At 29.6% G+C, this 17,739-nt stretch overlaps 1 protein-coding gene across 1 annotated transcript in view; it reads right to left on the bottom strand.

Annotated features, from left to right (window-relative positions):
* Nucleotides 1-17,739, bottom strand: part of LOC118189123 (BSD domain-containing protein 1-like) — a 54,122-nt gene that overhangs the window by 1,909 nt on the left and 34,474 nt on the right. The window contains exons 6-8 of the mRNA XM_085824143.1: nt 9,740-9,887; nt 9,187-9,570; nt 1,645-1,742 (exon numbers count right to left, since the gene is read on the bottom strand). Of these exons, the coding sequence (XP_085680269.1) occupies nt 1,645-1,742; nt 9,187-9,570; nt 9,740-9,887 (630 nt within the window). The remainder of the gene's footprint in view (nt 1-1,644; nt 1,743-9,186; nt 9,571-9,739; nt 9,888-17,739) is intronic.

The following is a 17,739-nucleotide window of genomic DNA, read 5'->3' as shown; positions in this document are numbered from 1 at the left end:
CTTAGAAAAAACACAAATACGCTCTTATGTCACATACTAATTTTTGAAACTTCACCCACAAATAGGCAATAAGGCCATTTTTTTACATTCATAATGCAGGCACAGCTACATAACCCATAAGGGCGACTTAATTGAATCAATACTTTTAATCCATGTAACATAATTTTCACATAATGAAAATTAATGAAATTTTACTGGTCATTCTTAGTGACACTATGTAATAAATACATCAAAATACTAAAATATTGATGGAGAACAATTTTGCTTTAAATGAAGAAATTAAACAACCACTTTATACCTGCCTCAAAAAATTAAAAGATAAAACTAAAAATCTGATGTGGATACTATGACTTTCTTGTACAGCCTATTAAATTATACACATTTTTTGCTGCACTTCATTTAAATTTATTTCCTTGAATTTCATTAGAGATATATTTATAGTTTAATCAATATATAGTTCTTACTTCGTGCCAAGGCAAAAATACATACTCAAAACAACTTCATTAAAAATTGAAAAATACAGAAAAACACCAAATACAGGTAAAAAAAAATTATAATTAAAATTAGAGTTTTTATGCAAAAACAAGCAATTCAGCCAGTGGGCGAGAAGAGAGATTTTTCAGTGCACAAAGCTAAATTTACTTTTAATCCTACTCGGCAAATAGACACAGAAGTTGGTGCAGAAACTGACTTAATTCTTTACTCTAATAAGAGTTTCAAATGCAAACGAATGGCAGCTTTGTTAGAGGTAGCTCCACTTTTAAATTTTTGATAATTCCATAGTTATAGCATGCAAATTAACTAAAGACCCAAACCTTAATCAGAACATAAAAACAATGTAGTTCAACCATTTTAAAAGCAAAAAACTGCACAATTTACAAACATGTAAGCATAAAAATACTGAGCTCATATATATACACTTTTGGTGCGGCCAATTGCAATAAAAAGGGGAGGTGCAAAACTATAGGTTATAGCAGTCCCATTTACAAAATTTCAACACTCTGAGACTACTCGTTTTTGAGTCATGCGACATAAATACGTACGTAAGTACAGACTCATGAAAAAATATCACCTGAATCCATTATACAATCTGTTTTATGAAAAACAATCTTTTATTCTATCTGTATGTATGGATGTCAAGCAGAAAAAGTCATTCAAATGGATTTGAGCATACTCAAAATGGATATTTTTGTTGAAATATGACACCTGGAATTTTTCGTGATTACAGTACTTCCTTTACTTCATACAGGGAAGAAAAAATTCAGATCTGTTAGCAAGTAATTCACTTTTGATAAAGCTGTGAATTAATTAAGACACATGAGATGTACTCAGCACATCAAAATTGAAATAATCTGAAAATGCATATTTAGTCCAAAACTAATATTTTTAGTTCTCTTGCTCCTCATAGTGGATTAAAGAAAATTATTAACTATTTACTGTTGACATTTTTGAGAAGCAAGTCTATATTTGTAACATATGTATGAAAACTATAATTTTGAAAACTTTATTTCTATATGCATAACATTGAAAATACTTTTTAGTATACATGAAGCTTAAATACATATTATATAATAATTCATCATGATAAATTATTGAAAATGAAATTAAATAAAGTTTTATATATTTGACAGCATAAGAACATACCTCTTTCTGCAATTCATGATTTTGGCCCTGAGTATTCAGATCATTTTCATTTAATTCTAAATCAAAATCTTTTTCCCACTCATCACTGGTGCTACAATCTAACACAAAGGCAATTTCATTAGAAAGTTTTAACAAGAAGCAATATATAGAAACCAAGAACAGATTTTTCAGTATTACAGTTAAATACACATAATTTTGTATAAATGACATTATACACCATGTGAATTCTTGAAATATTACAAAACTACACCATTCAATTAAAAAAAATTGAAATTTCTAAATAGAACTGACAGGATGAGCAGTTTTAAATCAATAAACTCTCTAGTGAATGAAGATGGTACTAATGAGTGACTAGAAATGCATTTTCTTTGAATATCCGGTAATTTATTTTAATAATAATGAACATGTTATGCATACAATTACTGCAGATACCAAATTAATAAGTAATAAACCTATCTGTTCTTAACTTTGAATAAAATGTTATTATGAGAAATGCAATAAAAAATTTAATTATTGCAATAAAAATTTAATTATTGTATTACAAATTTAATTATTGCAATAGATCATAGCAAAGAGTATGTGGCCATTAAAGCAATCACCAAAAAAGAAAACGATTCTGTATTATATAAATCATGCTTTCGGAATAATTTCACGAACAGTACTTCATATTTTATTATATAATTCCAAAATAGTAAACTAAACTAGATTAATGCTATATATAATTTTTTAAAGTAATTCTGAAAAAATGTAGCAGTATATTATATGAAACTACTAAAAAAAAATGAAAGATTTACCAGTTTCAAATTTCAAACTGCTACGAAAAAATATAAAACTTTCATCACATGAACTGTAATGAAAATTTAAAAAAAAAATTAAATAATTAAAAAAATCACATTTGTGATAAGAAAAACAAAGGACTTGGATTAGGACATGTATTAGATACAACTGCTAAGAAATAAAATTTACAAAAATAATTCACTGCTTATGCTAGACAAAAATATTTTCAAGTAGCAACTGATATGAATTACAATATGTCTAATTTTTAATTTTGGTATTAAATTCTCAATAAATTAAACAGATCTTAATTAAAGAAATAGGATATCTCATAATCAATGCAAGAACATTTGACGGGTAACACATGGTGAGAAAACTGTAAATTCACATTCCACTGCAAACTGGTTTACCAGTGCTATATATTAAAATTTTTCTCTATTAATGTTCCCTACTTTTCAAACATGATGAAAAGCAATAATGAATATAAATAAATCATTATGATGATGTAACATACTATTTTTCTACAACATCAGAAAAAATAACTCAAAAAATTTACAGCTCTATTAACTCCATAATGAAGTTCAACTACGAAAAACTGCCAATGGATCCATGCTGACACTAGTTATTTCTCCTCAAATGTTTTAACACTAATGTAGGGCACTCTAAAGGAGGACTACTTTTTTATTTTCTCAATTAAAAAAATAATCCATTCATTAATTCAAAAGTGTATTTTAATTTGCTAAAAGTTGTTTCTACTGTTTTATTTCAGCCCAATTATATACAATTTATTCAAACAGTTTCTCACTGAAAATCTTTCTGAATTTAATTTCTGAACTTTACATTCGTTATGAACAATCTTTTAACACATTGAGGATGGCGTGTACCACCAGTGACTCACATGCAAATGGTTTAGCTGGCAGTGTGTACCACCGGTGGCTCACACGCGAATGGTTCATCTGGCGGCACGTACTACCGGTGGCTCACATCAGCTACAGTTTTATAACACAATTTTGTTAGATGAAAAAAACTTCATGTGGTTAAAAATAACTTCTTTATTGAAAAATTAAAAAGCTTTTTTTTACAGATAGACTATAATAGAGTTATGTATTTACATATTTATTTGTTTTTGTAGGTTTCTTAAAAACATTTTAGAGATAGTGGTGGTTTACCTTCGAGAAAGCAGCAAAACATTGTAACCCTTTTCGATTTATTTGCAGCAATGTTTCTATCTTGTCGAGCAGACTCGGATTTACGACATTCATGGCATTGTTTCCACGACTTTCTCGCAGTTTCGAAATAGTTCTCAAGAAAATGTGTAGTTCTTCTTTTAGGTGTTTGTGGTTCTGTTGCAAAAATCAATTCTATGATGTTTTCTGTACAACTCAATGGTTTTGCGTAAGGAATTGTAATACGATGCAATTTGAATGGATATATCAACGCCTTTTTTCGCATTATTGTAGTCAAAAATAGGTTTAGTTTACCACTGCTTCAATCATAGTAAAAGTATGATTGTTGCAAGTAGTTAACATGCAAACTGACCATTTGTCTGTCCATTTAAAAAATTTAATTCCTTTAGGATTTTAAATGCTCACAATGTTACCTCATTTTTGTTTTAGTTTTGCTTCTGCTGGTGGAAATTTTTTATTTACTTTTACAGTACCACATAAATTCGTTGACTTATCTAAAAGTTCTTCAGCGAAAGGCACTGCCGTCCACTGGCCCGATATAGCAGTCCGATTTTTTTGTCAAAATACCTATGTTAGATTAATGCTATATATAAATCTAATATATATCCTAAGTTGCGCTTTTGAGACATGAAAAATGCAATTGGAATTTAGTTAATCGGCATAGTAGAACGGATGATATAGAACTGTCCCATTTTTTTTTCTATTATTTGCGCAGTTTACCATAATGCTATTCTAAAAATGTTTGGATACTTTTAGATCCTGTAGTACAATTACATTAATACAAGTTCTGTACACATACTTAAAAAGACTGCTTGTAAAAGGAAGAAAAAAAATTAGTTAAAAAAGTATTTTGAACTTATTATTGTTAACTAAGCTAAATTTTAATTTAATAGATATTTTGGAAGTCTATTTGCTTTACAAGGGGTTGTATTTCTGGATGCCCTTTACATTTTGAGTATTTTGCTGCTAACTTCTGTTCAAAAAAATACATTGAAAATGAAAATAAGTTTACACATTCAAAACTTCTGATGCAACAAAGTTCTCACCTTTTTATGATGATTATGTTTTGATATTTTTATGATTACATTCCGATGTACATCCTCAGTAAAAATACTGGAAATATGACTTCTATTGCAGAATATCGACAAGAATATTTTACAAAAATTGCATCATTTATAATATCTTGAAAATCAATACATTTTCAGTTAATTTGCCCCACTGTATCAGACACTAAAAATAATATAAAATTTACTTTTTGTTTACTTTGTAAACTATACACATATAAATATATTAAAATTAATATTTTAAATATATAAACAAAGTTATATATTTAAAATGCTAATTTTAATATAGAAAAATATTTACTTTTTCTAAAATAAATTATTATACAATCAACGATGACTGTATACAGTTAAAATGTCTTCAGAACTATTTTTACTTGCATAAGGAGGGTTAGATTTCTCAAACCAATCATTTTATTGCATTTATATCAAAAACACATATTAGCATGAAGTAATTTTGTTGAATTCCATGCCAGCATCTCTAGTCCACAAGCTGCTTAAAGAAAAACATGTTTAAAAGTGAGAAATTTAAAAACTTTATGATTTTGGCATTTGGAAATATAAAATCCATTTTTGGTGGAGAGAACCCAAGTATTTCAGATTCAGTTGGAGATGTTGTCAACATAGCCTAAATTTTTGTCAAATTTTCCAAAGCCCAACAAATCAAATTGCATGCAAAGTTTACAATATTCATTTAAATAAAAAGCAATCATTCCCACAAAGAATAGAATTTTGTACATTACATCTTGCAATCCTATGTAAAGGAAAAATATTGAGATCAACTCTTTTTGCTCAATGAGTAAAACAGAAATATCCACTGAACAATAACTAATTTCCACTTAATCAGGAAAGCCTTTCTTTTTTAATCCCTTATGTTAAAATATACTAAAAGTCAACAAATACACAAAATGTAAATTTCATATGTAACCAAACATAGTTTAAATTGTTTTGCATTCATGTGAATATTTCTCAGTATACATCAGGTTAGAATATCTGAATCTGATATACAGTTTTGATGTTTAGTTTTTAGTATTAATGACAAAATTTTATCTTTGCAATTATTATATGTGTTATTTTTGGCATTTAGTTTAATAAATTTATTACTGCAATCATTGTACATAATATTTATTTCCCCCTTCAATATAAATTCAAACAAAGAAAAACTTCATTGTCTCTGGTACCCATTAGACCTCAAATCATACAAAATGGATTAGAAAAGATGAATATGCAGCTGACTCTGTGAAATCTTAGACCAAATCATAGTTCCTGTTTGCTTCACTGCGACTGGTTGGTTCTTGTACTGGTTACAGCCGAAAACATCGCGACAAAAGCATTGCAGAAGAAAACATCATGGAGAAAACAATGCAAGGCGAAAACATTGTGGTACGAAACAGCATGGGAGAAAAGAAAGCAAAGAGAAAACGCCACAGTTCTAAAACATCATGGTACAAAATATAGTGGTTGAAAATAAAACGGTTCAAAAACTTCGCAGTTTAAAAATTTCATTGTTGAAAATATCGTGGTAAAAATTAACGTACCCACAAATCATCACACATATGCGTTTTTCAGGTTTTAAAAGCTATAAATGCATTTTCGCTTAATGATTTGGTAGTGCAAAAAGGAAAGAGCGTGAAAATGTTAACCACACTTTAAAAGTACACGGAAACAAAACAAGATATAATTTTCACTAAAACAATAACAGATTAACAAATTTGAAAGAAAATAATCTGATAATTAACTAAGCAATTTGTATAGAGGTAACCTGATGCAGTTATTTATCTTGCTTTTTCTAAACATTTTTAGACAGTATTTTAAATGCTTTCTTTCCTTACTTTTTCAGCAAAAAGTTATTAGTTCATTAAAAAATATAAAATATAGAAGTAAAAATATCCCTCTTTCCTTTTTGTGCTCCCAAATCATTCTGCAAAAATGTACTTACTTTTAAAACATGAGAAGCGCATGTGTGTGATGTTATCGTCATGTGATGATTTGTAGGTACTTTATTTTTTACTACGATATTTTCGAAGATGATGTTTTTAAACTGCAAAGTTTTAAAATTGTTTTATTGTTGACTACGACATTTTGTACCACAATGTTTTCTCTTTGCTTTCTTTTCTCCCACGATGTTTTGCACTACACGTTTTCGCCTTACACTGTTTTCTCCACGACGTTTTCATCTGCAATGTTTTTCCCGGACATCCTTGCACGTACGAAGGTCCAGTTGAATCTTTCCATTCACTGGCATAAAGTTCAACGTGACCTTCGCAAGCAGTTTGCAGAAACAATAGTCTGTGCAATGAAAACCATCATTACAAAAACGAATTCATTTTACAATTTAGGGAATCTTTGTTTGAACAGAGTGAGGAAGGGAAAAGTCACACAAATATTAAAAAAAATTTCTGAATCTAGCACTAAGATGGTAAGAGGGAAAACTACCTGATGAAATATGGTGTTAGAATTTTATACAAACGGAAAATAAAAATTAAAAGCATATAAAAAATTATTAAAATTTTCAATCATCTGTTTTGAGCAAGTTATTTCAGATATTCCTGTTTGAAGACCCTTCTCTCAAATTACATAACCATCACATCTTGACCACATTTGTTTGTTCTTCGTTTTTCATAACCACTTACAGAAAACATGAGTTTATTTAGAACTTACCATTTTAATAGCATATAAAGCATTATTTTCAGTTTTCATAAGAGTTACAAAATTTGGTACTTTTATGACAAAGGGGGGCAGTAGTCGTTCCCAAACTTTGACAATTATGTGAAATGAATGTCTCACAGTGAAGGTGAAATGTAGTAACAACAACCCCCAATGATACATTCAAAATACATCATTAATAGATAATATAGTCATGATTAACATCCTTTACCATAGATACCTTTTTCTGAAATAATTAATTCTTCTGCATTCAGCAATCAAAAAATCCTAAAATCCAACACGGATCCCTAGTCAAAGTATGCAAAAAAATGTCTTTTTAGCACATGTTGAATCACATCTGGCAAAGTTCACAACATATGGTCACAATCTTTGGCATGCTTGCATATGTTTTAGCTACTGCCTTATTAGAATCTGCCAAAATTCCATTTACTATCTCAGTTGATTAAAATAACACAATGTCAGTTTAGCGACTCTGAGCAAAATATTTATTCAGCAATAATCATAAATGTATTAATCAACAGAATATGAGAATTTGCTTCACTACAGGATGAGAAAACCTTCAATTCCAAATTGCCATTGACATTTGACAGGCTGGTGGATTTCAGATGTCAGCAAATTTTTGATTTTTTAATGTATAATTATAATTGATAAAAATATAGTTTTAATATGTAAGGATAATTAAAATTATAATAATTAATTTAATATGTGAGGTTTAAAATTTACTTAAGGAAGAAACTGTTGTTATACAACAAACAAACTCATAAATGTCATTTCATACTAGCTACAGCAAACTGAACTAATTTTGAGCAAAAAGTAGCTATCTAAGACTCAGTCTTTTCCTAATGATTCATCTACAAATGGATACACAACAGAAATTAAAAAAAAAAAGTCCATTGTTCTAGCATTCTCATATTAAATCTGTATTTTTAAATATATGCAACACTTCTGAATATTTTAATTCTATACATACCACAACTCTACATATTAATTTTAGAAATTTCCCAGTAATTTACTGAAGGTGTAATATATAATAAACTAGAAAAGATCTAATACATTTTAACAACAGCTAATGAATATTTTCAAAATTCTTGATATAAAAATGAAATAAAATAAAAAGCAAACAAAGTAAGAAATAATAACAACTAACACATAAAAATAACAAAAAAACAAAAATTAAATAGAAAGAAACTATAAAGCTATCCCCTCCCTTTATATAGTTATATGGGGGAAGAGTTGTTTTTATGCTTTGAAGGAATGTAAATCACAAACTCCATAAATACTCCTCTAGCAAGGATATGATCTTTTTTATTCTTTTATAGAGAATATATCAAAACTCATTCAAATATTATGCTTATAAACATTATGATCAAAAACATTAAAAAAATATATTCCCAAATTCTATTCTTACAATGAAACAAATAAAAATTCACAAAACAAATCATAGATAACAAATGATATCCAAAAACTAAAGGATTACTATGGAAAGGAATTTAATTAAACTTTAAGAATACATAAATATATATATGATTTGTACACATTTTAATTAGAAATCTAAAATAATCATTGTTATACAGGAAAAGCAGAAAAATGACAGAAAGAATATAGGTTAAAGCAAAAAAGAAGCAAGAACCAAAGTTACAAATGGATTTCATAATGATTTCAATACAAAACATGATATTTAAGATGAAAGATGTAAAAGAAAGTACAACCAGTTACAGAAGAAAGATGCAAATATGATAACAAAAATTAAGTGAATGCTATGCAAAAGAAAAAAAAAAAAAAAAAAAAAAAAAAAAAAGGAGGATGCCCATAATAACAAAATAATGGGTAACACATAAATATTAGATATCAACCTTTCCCAAGTGATTCAACAGGGGACAAACGACTTCCATCTGTGCTATCTTCTGATGAAAGTTCGGTTTGAATGTCAGTAGTTTCACTAAGAACTTCAGTTACAGTTTTCTCAACATTTTCTTCTGCACAATCTGTTGACGATATGTTGGGAACTGCAATATGTTCATTAGTTTTTAGAGTTTTTTTAGCATCGGTATCATTTTCAGCCACCTCAGCAGGAATGGATTGAGCAGATTCTCTGGTAAGCTCGGAACGATATGGAGAATGTTTTACTTGATTCGCATTTGAATTTACAGCATTCCTTTCAGCATCCTCAGCTTTCAAAACGGAAGCAGCAAATTTTTCTGAATTATGAATATGTGCACTATTTTTTATTTCACCACCTAAAAGAGAATATTAGTTGTATTAATTTGATCTGTCCTAAGAATGTTAATATGTTTTAAATATTGAAAAATAAAATAAAATGAAATTGATATAAAACATTTTCCATAGCAATCATTTAAATTTTTTTCCAAAATTATTATTGAGATATACAAGCAATAGAGTTGTTACTTGTATTTTCATTCCATTCAACATCAGCAATGGAAATTTGTTCAGCTCTTCGCATTAAATCTGCTCTTTTGGTTTCAGCTTTTCTAAGAAGATGAACTCTGTAAAAATATCTCTGCCAAAATTCTAGATGGGAAACAGAACTAGGAACCTAAAACAATAAAAAAAGGACAGAATCATGAAAGTACTGTAGAAAGTTTCCAAAATGTTCAACAAAACTTAAACTGAACATAAATTCTTTCAATACTGTTAACAGTATTCAGATTAAAATCATTTTACCTAACACACAGATGCAGCATCTTGAATGCCTAGCTTTCATTGCATTAAAAAACAGTCAATTTGTAATAATATGATGCCAGAATGAGAAAATGAACCTCTAGCTATAATGATCCACATAAGTCTTATAACAACCCCACTATCCACCAAAATTGCACTAAAACACCCTTCTTAAACACAAGAATAATATACAACATGAAACTTTTTCTGAAGGCCTAAAGCAAGCATATTGAAGTGCATATAATAGGTATGGCCAAATGCCTCTTATTTATGGCTCCCGAACCAAATGTTGACTTTTCGTCCCTCAGAAAGGGACTTGCCTTCAACAAGCATTTATTTTATTTTAAAAATGCAACTGCATTTTCAAACAGAAATTATACAACATTTTTTTATTAATCAGTACTTTAATTTTTTAATTACATTATGTAGTAATTTAATCAATTTCAAACTGTCTGCTGATAATCTGAGTAAAACAATCTAAAATATGAACTGTCTTTTCTATGAATTACAGCCTTGTTATTTTTTGAGTGGGTAATAGCAATTAGGATAGCACAAAAGATAAATGTGAAGGTCATTTAAAAAATAATGATTTCTAATGCTTTTTTTTTTTTTTTTTTCCCTACCAGGTTTTATTTTATTTTATTTCAGATTGCTTCTTCTTAGAGTCCTAGGCTATCTTCTGTTTTGGAAGACATGCTATCCCTTGAAGGGTACATTTTTTTTTATTCCTGGGATACCTTGAGTAATTCACTGAACAAAACCTCTTTCAGGAAGGAAAGATACAGTCCACAATTGGATTCATTCAAACTGAGGAAGTATTTTAGGTCTGGTAGACTCATGGACTTTAAATGGTGGATGAGGAAAAACATCTCACTTGTGCTTGGTCAGCAAATCTGTCACAACGTTCCCATGTATGGTTAACATTCAAAATGTCCATCCCTGAGCAAGTCAAGTGTTCTTTTGTGTTCATGTGCATAATTTTTCCAACTATTTCTAAGAATACACTGCAGTCACACTTTTTTTAACTGGATCTTTAGCTTTCATAATGATCTCTTCATAGGCAGAGATCATAATTTGCTTTATCCATGACTGTCCATATCGAAATTTTTGAGGTCATGGGAAGGACATACTTCTTCATTTGGAGTGATTGTGATTTAGCTCTAGTTCAAAATCTCTAATGTACATGCTGCCAACTTATTCAAGGCAGGAATCTTTTACCTACATCATCAAATCTTTGTTTCAATATAGTAGCATTAAGTAGTAAGGAATCTGCTTGACACAAGCGTATTTTTCTTGCAAAACTTTTCTTAAAACACAGTAAAGTGATATTAATGAAACTGCTGTAGATTAGTATATTTTTTAGAATTTTGTTTGATAATTTTCTTCCTTTCAAGTCCATTACAAATATTACTCTTCCCACATCTTTTGATAGTCCTGGTCTTCCTCACATAAGGTTCTGGAAAGTTCCACAGAACTTTTGTTATAAAAAGTTTGTTTTTAAATAAGATTTTTGACTTTCTTAAATTACACAATACCCGAGATATTCAAACACTCATTACTTAAATGGGTATTTGGTTTTGTCTCAAGCTTTATATGCAAATATGCATGTATGCAAATTGTCCTGCCATTAAAGTTACCAGAAATTAATTTAAGACTTCTTATATTGTATTATTCTCACTGTATCACTTCTACCATACTACAAATTTCGCCATTCATTAATTGATTGATGATTAAAAAGCATTCTCATTGCAATGAAAAACTTCTTTTATATCATCTTCACCTATTACTGCTTCTATACATTTCTTTACAAAATCCATTAATTGGAAAATTTCACCTTTGTTTTGCGATATCCGAAAACCTTTAAAATTAGCGGCTTTCATCATCAAATTTAGCTATCCTTCTCTATATATATTTGGCTATGCATCATGAGCTTGGTGACTAACAACAAGTTGTTCCATTAAATTTTATCTTGCTTCTATCACACACTGAGACAATTAAGCCTGAATTGTATTAGTTATTTATTATATTTATGTCTTATTTCTTGCACATAGGCTTAAGGCTTATCAAAGTTCTGAATAAATAAATTCCCACCATATACCTTATTGAGAGCCGGTGCTAGAAATCTTACCGCCTGATGCAGCCTCTGTGGGCAAAGAATGTCTATGTCTAACAATACATATTCTTTGCTGTGGGTCCTAAATTCTCTGACTCGATGCGGCCACACGAGCACTGGCACTGGTTCTGGCATTATGTGAATAACAAATCAGTTATTCTTAATTCAAATAGCACTAAATGTAATCTTTGGGTCTATGAGTATCATCAACAAAATCTATTTTTAGCATATGGAAAGAAAGTTTTGGTAAATTTTTCCTCTTCAACATTTTTTAGTGCATTTAACTTAAATTTGTAATCATCACCAGGCATAATGTCAACAAAAAAGGTTACCATACTTCTTTATTATTCAATTACTAACATAAAAAAAATATTTAGGCATTGCTACACGAGTCATTATTCAATTTGTCATGTTTTGATAAACATGCAGTGATGAAAGTAAAGTATAATAAATAATGATTCACCGGGTTGGCCGTCAGATCAACGATGTATCTATGTGGAATCTTTGGGTTTGAGATGTATGCCAAGCACATATGCAGCAACGGAGCCAAATTACTGATCGTAATAATTTATGCTAAAATAATTGCTTCTTCAATAACAAAGTATTTTATTTAGTGTCGAAGTGAAATTAAGAATCAGGACTCTCCAGATGTTTTATTATGCATGGAGGGAGGGAGGGGGGAATCAAGTGCGCATCTGTAAAGCCTAAAAGAAAACGTTTTTGGTGGTTTTGAGGTCCAGATTTTAGATCATTCTGGATAACGGACGTCTGGATTTCGGACTTTGTATTGTAGTAAGATGTTGTCTTGTAGTAAGAATATTTCATCTTCAAAGGTTATATTTAATTAATAAAAATATTCAGCACCTAGAAAACTTAACTGAAGGTGATTTAATTGCATAGATAATTCTCAACAAACTGATACCAATGATTTTTCTTTAAAAATATATTAAACTACAATTAATTGACATAGTACAAGTGTACAATACATGTACAAGGCTTGTCCAGAAAGTAGTACTTATTTGATGATAATAACAACAGAAAAATTTAGTCAAATAAAACATTTTTGGAAATATGTACATTTATGGCATCAAAGCACTGCACTAGAAGACAAGTTTCTAGACACATTTCTGCCTATAGTCTAAATGAGCTGACACATACAATTTGATGGAGTTTGTCATAAGCAAATCACTTCACAGTTTAAAAATCTAATTTTGTGAAAAGAAGGTAATCTTTCGTGGGAGGAGGGGGTTGAGACTGCAGCTGTAAACCAAATTGTCTCAACTAAACTCAGCTGCAAATGTTGACATTCCATCAGCTGTACAATGTCATTGGGAGATGATCATATCCTCTGACTTACACCATGGGGACTCTCTTGTGATTTTGAATGGATTTCCTCAAATTTTCCAGCATTTCGCAATATTTATTTGCATTGATGATTTAACCACCTGTCAAAACTTCAATAAAGAGTGAACCCTGTTAGTCCCAGAACATAACAGCCATTGTATTTGGTATGAAAATGGTTTGTTAGGTCTTCTTCAGTTTGACGGGTGAATGAAGATGAAGCTTTTTTTTTTTTTTTTTTTTTTTTTTTTTTTTTTTTTTAAATTCTACGCTGTCTGTGGCACTTCTGCCATTAAGCAATGAGCAGCCTAGTAAAGTGAAGAAGCATGAAAATGAGAATTAAAATTAGCATCAAAAGAGTTGTCATTAAAAAGCTTTAAAACAATGAAGGAGTTCTTGAGATGGTCACCATCCATGTCACCCTGATGACATAAAGAGCAACATGCTGAATTCTTGATTCCAATATGACATAAATGCCTTTATAAATAATCATGTCCAGTTAGCATTCGAAAATAAGCAACTCGAACATTATGGGTCAAAGAATTGGGAATTTTATTCTTTTTGTTAACCAGGATGTTTCACCTGTTACCCACAGCTGCATCTTTGTATAAGGACATTCTACTATTCTTAATTTTATTGTCTACAATCCTTTGTATGTATGCAAAGGCAGAGGAGAATCAGGCTGAGTCATTAGAGAACCAACCAGCTTTAGGAAGTCCATCAGCCTGCTCATTACAAACATGCCACAATGGTTCGGAATCCATTGGAGGGCTATGCTTTCTCTAGAATTCTCAAGTTCAAAAAGCCTTGTTCTACAAGTATGAATATGTGCATTTTCATTGTATGTTGAATTCAAAAGCAATAATATAGCAGCCTGAGAATCAACGAAAAACACAATATTGGGATCAGGACTGTCTCTCAATTTATCAAATGATATTATCACTATATCTCCATCAAAATTGTCACAATATTTCCCAACAGGATAGCTAATACTGAAAGTACTTGAGTATGCTCCAGCACCTGCACATGACGATAACATCACAGACATATGTCTTTTAAACTTTAGAAGTTTCAAATGCATATTTCCATAATAATTTACAAGTGCAAGTAATGATGAAGAATATTTTTGCCTCTATATTTCATATTTTTGGATTAATTAATATATATATTTTTGCTAAAAAAGCAAGAAGGAAACTTTAGTATTTGGAAGTTGAAAATGAGTAGAAAATTACTTCCTCCTGGCATGTTTCATTCTAAATAACAAATCAACATCCAGGCAAGGCTGTACATAAAAATGTTAATGACACTTCTAAGACTGAAAGATCTGAAACAAGACAAGACTTAATTTTTACTAAAATAATATCATATAAAGAAAGGTAAAAGAAAATAATTTTACAGTTTGATATTTACTTGAACAATTTTAACATAACATAATTTGGAACTGCCTACTTAACTTCATGCTCACCTTCTTCATCTTCCCTTTTCTAATTTTTTTAGACTACAAGTTTCATGAAAAACTGCGAACACAACTTTATAAAGGAGATTAATTAAATAATGACTTTTACTAACTTCGTACATAAATTTAAAATTCTATTAACTATGCAGCACTAATTACATACTCGTACATAGCATTATTTTCCCACTCATTTTCAGCTTTTGAATGCTCAAATTTCCTTCCTCCCTGCAGTTTTAGCAAAAATTATTAATTGACCCAAAAATATGAAATATAGAGGTAAAAATATTCCTCTGGTGCTTACAATTCATTGCGTGAAACTTTTAAAGCCTAAAAAACACATGTCTGCAGTGTTATCGTCACATGATGATTTTTAGGTGCTTAATTTTTTTACCACGATGTTTTAAAATCATGGTATTTTGGACCGCTTTATTTTTGATGATGATGTTTTTTCTTGCTTTTTTTCTCCCATGATGTTCAATGATGTTTCTCCTTGCGTTGTTTTCTCCACAAAGTTTTCATGTGCAATATTTTTGCCTGTAACCCTAGACAGGTGGTTCATTTAGTAAGAAATACAACCATTACTACACATCTGCAAGCACAGCTTCTAGTGTGATGATGCAATGCACACAAAAGTATAAACATACCTGAATTATAGCATGCAACCTTACCAGGTACCTACAGATCCTTCTGCCAACAAACTGGAGGAAGAAGTGAGAATGACTTACAAAAACTTCTCCTTTCAGTTTTTACCTCATATTTCTTTATTTTATATTACTTTCTTATTTTAAGGGGCAACTGCATCATAAAAATATAACTAAAAACAGGTTACTATACTTAGAATCCCATATTTTTATAAATTACTAGTTAATCTGAAGTATTTAATTTTATTCAAATCTAATTAAAAAAATATACAACTGTTGTTAATACAAAGTTCATAACAACTAGATGTATTTTTCATTTCTTTTATTTTATTTAATCAGAATGTCTTTTTTCTTTTCTTTTTATTTATTTATTTTTAGCTGTTGTTGGCAGTGGTACTAAAAATTAAGCAGTGCATCTCAAAACCATGATGTTTTAAAAAATCAAAGGTAACAGTCATTCATTTTAAGACTGAAGTATTTAATTTTAAAATATAAAGAAATAAGTTAAAGTATTTAATTAACAAACATTTAAGAATGAAGTAATATTAAAGTCTGAAGTATCTAATTTTATCCAAAAAAACTAATTTAAATACACTACTGTTATTGATACAAAGTTGATAACAACAAAATAGATGTTAGAAATATTTTTTAAAATTTATTTTCTTAGAACCAGTCTTCTTTGTTCTAGGCTGCTGTTGGCAAGAGTACTAAAACTAAGAAGTGTATCTTAGAATCAATAATGTCTCTTAACCCTCTCGCTGTATATCCCGCAATATCCAAGTGCAATTAAAAAATTGCAAAATCTGCGCAACTCACGATTTCTGCGGGGATGCATTTTACTAACAGACTTTTAGTTACACTGTTAAACGCTTATTTAACTGCACAACCCGCTCTTTTCCTGTTCATGGTTTCATTTTGGTTTTGCTGTGATGTTTATTTATTCAGATCTGGGTTAAGAGATGGCATTAGTTATCCATATTTCTGCAAAATATAGAAACACGCTTTGCACCATTTTGCCCACTCTTTTCAAAGCTCAAAGATGTCTGTAGTTCAACTCTCAATGACATGAGACTAACTGCGCAACATTTTCAACATTTTGCTAGATATATATCCCCCCAATTCCATCAAGAAAGAAACTCATAGACATTGTGCTGTTTGTTTCTAAAAAAAAAAAAAAAAAAAAAAAAAAAAAAAACTGAAATTGGGAAAACAATTCTCAAAGAAATGTGTATTTGTGCTAAGATGGCGAGATAGGATGCCTCGAGCCTTGTTTCGAAGTTTATAATATTACACTTAATTTCTAATAAATGTTTTGTAAATATTTTGCGTATTTTCATTAGTATATACACTTTAACATTATATTTTATAAAATAAATCATATTTTCAAAACTTTTCTTTTATATGATTATTCTTCAGCTCAAATTTTCCAACACCCTTTTTTTATAATCTAATTCTATACTGAAAAAAAAAAAAAAAAAAAAAAAAAACTTTTACAAAACATTTTGTATATTTTAACTCTAAAATATATAATTAAACAATTCCGCAATTTTTGAACCTAATTTGATAAAAAATACGCTGTTAGAGGGTTAAAATCAAAGTTAACATGATAAATGACTCTGTTGCAAACTCTGGAATACAGATGGCATTGATGCGCTGTAATTGTTCTGTTCTGGTTATGATTAAGGTTGATTATGTTGCTAACATGTACTGTGTATGGTTAAGAGTGTAATGTTGTCTCTCATTACACTGTGCCAATAAAGAATTAATGTCTAAAATATCTTGAATTACTGTCTTACATCAAGAACCAAATATGAACCATCTATTTTATTTGAATATATTTATTTATTTATCAACTAGACCTTTTTGCTTTACGGTCGTGAAATAAACAGAAGCTTTAGTAATTGAAAATGACACAACCTAGTGAATTAGAGAAGTTAAAGAGTAAAAAACTAATCAAACTTCTTTAACTAAAGATGTGAATAAATAAGTGATGCATTAAAAGGTCACAATACAGTCAAAAGTCGTTAATCCGGACTCGTCGGGACTTCACCGATTCTGGATTATAGATCATCTGTTTAAATCTGGTAAGATGGCATGCAGAAATTATAAAATTAAAAATATGAAACCGTAATTTATGAAATAAAGAATTATTATGATCTAAAGGGTATCAAAATTT

Source organism: Stegodyphus dumicola, chromosome 9 (genome assembly GCF_044657685.1).
Source record: "Stegodyphus dumicola isolate Sdum_Otavi_A_Nest chromosome 9, ASM4465768v1".
In the NCBI taxonomy this organism is placed as follows: Eukaryota; Metazoa; Arthropoda; class Arachnida; order Araneae; family Eresidae; genus Stegodyphus; species Stegodyphus dumicola.
The sequence above is the reverse complement of the archived record's forward strand: the minus strand, read 5'-3'. Positions and strand labels throughout refer to the sequence as shown.